Source organism: Camellia sinensis, chromosome 4 (assembly GCF_055761805.1).
Source record: "Camellia sinensis isolate YWXY chromosome 4, ASM5576180v1, whole genome shotgun sequence".
NCBI classification, from domain to species: Eukaryota; Viridiplantae; Streptophyta; class Magnoliopsida; order Ericales; family Theaceae; genus Camellia; species Camellia sinensis.
Genome location: NC_138964.1, coordinates 35,776,547 through 35,783,427, shown reverse-complemented (window position 1 = coordinate 35,783,427; position 6,881 = coordinate 35,776,547). Strand labels below are relative to the sequence as shown.

At 34.9% G+C, this 6,881-nt stretch overlaps 1 protein-coding gene across 1 annotated transcript; it reads right to left on the bottom strand.

The window, feature by feature from the left end:
- Positions 1 to 3,208: 3,208 nt before the first annotated feature.
- On the bottom strand, positions 3,209 to 6,662 carry LOC114300919 (Protein kinase superfamily protein). The gene is made up of 10 exons (XM_028245804.2): positions 6,421 to 6,662; positions 6,057 to 6,175; positions 5,828 to 5,946; positions 5,626 to 5,747; positions 5,201 to 5,542; positions 4,849 to 5,103; positions 4,584 to 4,741; positions 4,259 to 4,474; positions 3,994 to 4,143; positions 3,209 to 3,907 (listed from the first exon to the last, which is right to left on the bottom strand). The coding sequence occupies exons 1-10, from the start codon at positions 6,551 to 6,553 to the stop codon at positions 3,761 to 3,763; spliced, it is 1,761 nt and encodes a 586-aa protein (XP_028101605.1). The 5' UTR covers positions 6,554 to 6,662; the 3' UTR covers positions 3,209 to 3,760.
- Between the last annotated feature and the right edge of the window lie 219 nt (positions 6,663 to 6,881).

Here is a 6,881-nt window from a genome sequence, read left to right as displayed (position 1 = left end):
TTTATTGTAGTATCCGCTTCGATCTGTTGTCTTTGGTGCGTCACCTTTCTGGTCGGCGTCTTTCACTCCGTGACTCTGGTCACGAGTTTCTGTGTTGCGGTTGTCCCCTTCAACGTCGAGGTTGATAGGTCTCCCACTCCCAGCAGGAGCGCTGTCTCCAATCTGATCCTTCTGTCCGTCATTGGCCATCTATTCTTTTTTCTTTCATTGGCCATCTATTATTCTTTCTTTCCCACAGACGGCGCCAAATTGTGTGAGTGATTTTCTAATCACACTGCCCGCTTAGTAACCACCTGGAGAGCACCGGCAGAATAGATGACACCTGGCTGACCTGCAACAGAAAAAGAAGATTCCTACGGTTGTTTGTCCACCCGGGGACACTCCGACGATCAAGTCAGTACTCAATATCTCTCAAAGATAACCAATAGTGCTTAACTCATTAGACAGAATATCAAAAACATACCTTAGACCTATGGGGGTGCCTCTCTTTTATAGCTAACATAAATCTAGTCCCAATAGAAGCCTAACTTCTATGGATTCAGGATTACTGCTAATCTTGGACTCTCAGTAAGATTAGGATAAACTCTCTAAGAGTCTTATCTTAATACAAACTGAAATCTTCTCTCATTCTAGGACTCTTGCCCTTCATCCGCTTATTTCGGATTCTGATATCTTCAGAGGTAACCTCGGCCTATCCGAGATGACCTCGGCATAACAATCAGGACACGTGGCACCTCGACTGACACGTCGGTGTCACCTTGACCACGTGTTGGTACTCAGAAAATATATCTCCACAATTATTTATAAAATTGTCAATCCCAAATCATTAAAAATTACTTCCGAGATTATCTTACCACTACACATATCCACCACAAATCACATATATTTATGTAGACACTACTTTGTGTCTAATGCTAAAAATAAAAGTCTAAAATCTGATAAAACATGTGTTTCTAACTATATGTCATTATTCTTCGATCAAAAGATCCATCCATGAAAGTGAAGATTCTTTTCTTGTATGTGAAAGTAACTTTTTTTTTTCTTTTTTTTTTTTTGAACTCTGTGTGAAAGGAACTTAGCTGTTGTTTTTGTGTGCATATTTTTGGTTTTAGAGAGAGAGAGAGTGAAGATGTTGGTGGTGCACATGGAGAAGCAGTGATAGTCACAGTGGGCTCAGTTATTTGTTGGGTTGAAATCCTCATCTCATTCACGTGCATCACTGGCCCATATGCCCATCAACTGTCCAAAAGTGGTCCTTTTCTACTTTCTCACATACTCTTAGTTTTAGATTTTTTTTTTTTTTGATTCAAAGTTTTAGATTTTATCCTCAAAACATGTCATTAAACTTACATGTTGGTTTCCAAAGAAACCCTTATTAACATGTTATCATAGGATTCATATTATATCATGAAAAATGAAATTTTGCTAACTCAAATTAATCCTAAGCTCATACATCATGATATATTTTTATACATGTCACACTCCTGAAGGAAAATTTTGGTTCAAACCTTCAACATTAGTGTAGCATTTTTGAAGCAATTAGTTGTTAACAACATTTTTTTTTATTAAGCGATAACTTATTCTAAACAAGGTTTTTAAAAATCATTTTACAAATACAAATTTGATTGGTTATGTGTGACCTGCTGCTAATTTTTTTTAATAAGCGAGAATCTCTCATAGACATGAGTTTTTAGAATCATTTCGCAAACACAAATTTGATTGATTATGTGTGACCCACTACTAACTTTGCATATCAAGTGAAATAAAATATTAAGACTCGAACTTAAGACTTTTTGGATTGAACCTTAGCGACTTATTTTTCGATCTGATCTCATCAATAGTGAAGTTGTTTTTCATTTGATTAATTAGCAATTAGATTAGAGGACTATGTTGCTTGCTCTTCAAAACAAATCATAGTCACTGCAATTCTTGAAACCTAAAGCCTATTTGGTTTGTTTTTGTTTCCTTCGTTTTGTATTTTTGAAAAAAAAATAATAATAATAAAAAATTCAAAAACATCAATGGTTTAGTCTACAGAATAACTTTTTTATATTTTCTAAAAATGGATTTTTTTAATGGACCTTTTTTTTTTTTTGTGGTATTATGGAAAAAAAATATATAAAAAAACATAATTGCTTTCAAGGTGTCTATGGGTACTACTGTGAGCCCCCATTGATTAAATTTGGAAATGGGCAAAGATGAACCAAAACATTATCTTCAAAGAGAAAAGTTAGGAATCATGAAATTTTTTTCATAAAAATGATCATGAAAGATTTATGATCCTTAGATTAGCTTGGTTAGTGTTTTGTGCTTTATTCTAAGTGTAATTTAAGAGTCACAAAGCTTTCATGATTATTTTCAGGAAATGTTTTTCATGATACCTAAAATTGCTGATCTTCAAAAATTGACAATTTTATTGTTTTTTGGGGCCTCACCACGCAGTTCTTTAAACGTTTCTTGAAAAAATCTTTTGCATTTGAGTTATGTGAAGGGTTTGGAAAATCTGTATGCATCTCAAGATTTTGACAACCCATGCTAAAAGTTCAATACTGGAACAATTCTAAAAGACAAATAGGAAATAATAATAATAATAATAAAAAAAATCATATTATCCCAACATATAGAATTAGTACACGAGATTTTCTTATTCTAAAAATTTCTATTCCCATTCCTAAAGCATTCCAACCATACGATCATGCCACGAAATTCTTATATTTTGAAATTTTCACCACAGAGTGCAGCATGGAATGTATTAGAGACGATTTGCTCCTACTGTACATAAATAACTAAAAAAGAAAAAGAAAAAAAAGAAAAGAAAGCATTTTGATGTAATGAGGGCTTTACGAAAGTTCATACATTTAATCCCAATCAATCAGTGCAAAACAAACATGAGCAATTGGTATTGGTGTATTAAGCCTATACGCATCATCAAATTATTTTCAAAGCAATTAGTTGTTAGAAGTATAATTTAAGTTGTTTTCATTTGGTTAATTAGCAATTATATTGCTTCTTCACTTTTCCCTTTCCATCCAAAAGGGCAATCACTGCAATTTTGGGAACTTCAAGTCTCTCTCTCAAAGAACCCATTGATTAAATTTGGCATGGGGCAAGATAATCTTTAGAGCGTGGCATATTGTTTGTTGGGGCCTCACCATGCTGTTTTTTGCTTGAAAAAAAAGCTTTTGCATTTTGAGTTATTTAAAGGATATGGCAAATCTATATGTCGAGATATTGAAAACAACCCATGTTTTGTCCACAAAAGTTCAATAATGAAACACTTCCAAAATACATAGAGGAATAATAATAATAATAATAAAAAAATAAAAATCCCATTATATAAAATTAGAGTATGGGATGTTCTGCTTCCAAAATTCATGCCTCTCATCCCTAATACACTCCAATTGCATGATTATGCCTTAAAATTCTATTATTCTGAGATTCCTGTCATATCATGCGGTTGAAAGTGCATTGGGACAAGGAACAGAAATTTGAAGACAAATAATCTCTTGAAAACCTCTATCTCGCATTCCTAATGCATTTCAATCGTATAATCATGTCTTAAGATTCTTGTCATATCATGTGACTGAAAGTGCATTGGGATATAATTTTATGGGCAAATTATCCATTCTATGGCAAAGCAACTCTAGAGGGAAGCAAACCAACAAGTTGACTACAATGAGTTAACCATATCTACCTCTTATCACAAAAAGCCTGCACAACTACTAAACAGAGAAAAGAGAAGAGAAATGGGTCTTCGAGCTCACTGCATCTCCTCCAAACTAAAATCTGATGGAAGGTCATATCCAAAAATCATAGAGTAATCATCTATCTCCTCAGATTTGTGCTTTGGCATCCTCCAACTCCTTGCATCCTTAGAATCATTACCATATGTTAGTAGTTCTAATACCTGCAAAACAAAAAAACCAAAAAAAGTGTCTAAAAGTTCAAACAAATTGAACATATCATATGTGACTAAGAAATAGTTTTGTATACCTCACTCATCGATGGTCGCCATATCGAGGATTGCCTTATACAGTAGGAAGCAGTGAGTACTAACCTACGAATTTGATCTGAGTCATATTTATTTTTCAATTTCGGATCAACTAACTCAGTGATGTTACCAGATTCCATTAGTGGCTTTGCCTACAAATTGATGAACCCAATCAATTTTATAAATAGGAACAAAAAAAGAAAATAAAAGAAAAAAAGAAAATAAAAGAAATTGTTCAATTACATTACAGAGGAAGTGCTTAATTACCCATAAGAGAAGGTTTTGCTTCGATGAGTCAACTGGTCTCCGGCCAGTAATGATCTCAAGAAGAAGAACTCCAAATGCAAAAACATCGATTTTCTCATCTACAATTCCATGCATGAAGTACTCTGGCGCCAAGTATCCAAATGTTCCCTCGATTGGAATCACAGCGTGGTGAGTCCATTTATTAGGCAGCCATTTCGCAAGTCCAAAATCCGAAATCTATGCAGATTATGAAACTCCACTCAATTCAAATATATCAAACTTTGTTGTAAATAAAAAATAAAAATAAAAATAAAAAAACCCTTGAAATTGTTGTTTTGTTGTTCACCTGTGGTTCATAATCTGCCCCTAGAAGCACATTAGAGGCTTTTATGTCACGGTGTATTATCCGGTGTTTGCAACACTTGTGAAGATAATGCAAACCCCTTGCAATCCCAACTGCTATTTTATATCTAACCGGCCATTCAAGTGACTTGTCCAAGTTTCCTGAGAAACAAACACACAAATTTTTGCCATCAACATCAAGCATTGCTCTTAAGAATAGTTCAAAAGCCCCGATTTTTAAATTCACCCCCTCCCCCCCATTTTCATACCATGTAATGCAGAAGCTAAAGTTCCATTTGGAGAGAAGTGGAAGATCAAGTGGAGTCCATTTTCAATGCAACATCCAACTAAGGTCGCGGTATTAGGATGGTTGACATGTCCTATTACACCTAATTCCATGAGGAACTCTTTTTCCTTGTTTTCATTGGTATTGTTTTTCGCTAGCCTCTTTACTGCTATGGTATGTCCATCGCCAAGGTCGCCTCTGTACACCTCCGAATACCCTCCTCGACCTACCACATTATCTACAAAATAAATCAAAAAAAAAATTATTTTTTATTTATATTATTGATTGAATTACAATAGCACATTGGTAACATTTATCTATGTGATTGTTTGTACCGGGGTGAAAATTATTTGTGGCATTTGCAATCTCTTCATAGCTAAAGCACCTCAATAGAGGTTGCTGCTTTTCTTTATTGGAAGTTACTTCATTTCTATTTTTTCCATTGAAATCAAACGATGAGCGGAGGAAAGAGGAAATGCGTTGAAATGGCGATAATGGTTTTCGAAAACTTAATTCATTTTTCAACCCAAGAGACAGAGGAGGGGACTCTGTCATGCTCGAATCCCCGGTACTTGAGCTGTCTTCTTCTGTGTTGTTCGATTCTCCATCGCTTAGGTCTATCACTGCTCTTGGAGAAGCCTTTTCGCTCTTAGCTTCCAAGTGTCTATGGTTTTCGACTGAGGAGACATTTAAAAGATTAGAACGCGCCCAATAGAAGAAAAAAATTCCCCCCAAAAAAAGAGTATTAGTGTGGACAGACCTTCATTTTGCTCAAAATTTGAATCTGAATTTTGTCGCGAGAGGACATGTTTCCCAAGTGAGACCACTGAACAGCCTTCCGGGGCATGCTCAAAACAATGCCTCATGTTTTCGCGTGAAATTCTATAAGAAAAACACGATACAAATCATTCATGATAGCTATTGTTCATCAAATGTTATGTTACTATGCAATTTTTTCTCACCTATTGGATCTGTTTCTCGAGCAACCAATGAGAAGAAACTCTGCTGACATGGTTTTTGCTTCCTCAATTAAACCTCTTCCAATACTGGAGCTGAACCCAACTCTAGCCTCCAAGTTCACCTGAAATTGCCCAATTTTATTGAACAATGGCAGCTTTTTTTATTTTTTTTTTCGGTAAATAAAAAGGGAACTGAATTTTATGAAATTGTGGTATGGACAATGATAAATACCTGCTTACACTGACAGATTCTTGCAAATTCACCCATCACAGATATAACAAAGGCTTTTGCGCGACGATACTGTGTTCGACTATTCACAATCGACTCGTACTTCTTCCTCTTATCCTCTACTGTTCTACCAATACTAAAATGTGAGTCACTGCTAAAGGAATTATAATACATTGCAAGGTCTCAAATCTTATAAACTAGAACAATGCAGTTAAATTTCTCAAAAAAAAAAAAAAAGGAAGAAATAAAACATGGGTAATGTAATATTGTTGAATTACTATTATAATTTTTTTTTTTAAAATCTAGTATAAGATTGGAATGAAAAATTAATAAGTTGATTGGTAAAAATTGGGTAGAAAATGCTGACCAAGAACATGTAGCGCGACAACGGTGTCATTTGGATGAGCTAGTGTGTTGATTGCCCATGAGAGAAGCTCTTTGCTATCATCTTGATTCAAAGAGATGCCTATGAGTATTTTGGCAGGGGCTACAAGTGCCATTCCTTAGTATGATTTTGGTAGCAAAATTAAAATCCGAGGGTGAAAAAATGGTTTTTGTTTTTCTTATTTTTCTGATTGTTGTAAGCAATGGAGGCAAAGAAACTCAGCTTAAAGAATATATGTAGAGGAGCAAGGGAATGATTGAGGCGTCAGGCCACTTTGGCTGACATTCAAATATTCTTGTTTAAGAAGCATAAAATGGCTTTTACTATTGCAAGTGAACAACTGATTAGTCTCTCTCACTCTCTCTCTCTCTCTCTCCAAAAAGTGATGTGTTTTGGGACTACAATTAAGTGTTTAGGTTGGGTGCTTTGGGGTGTAAGCAAAG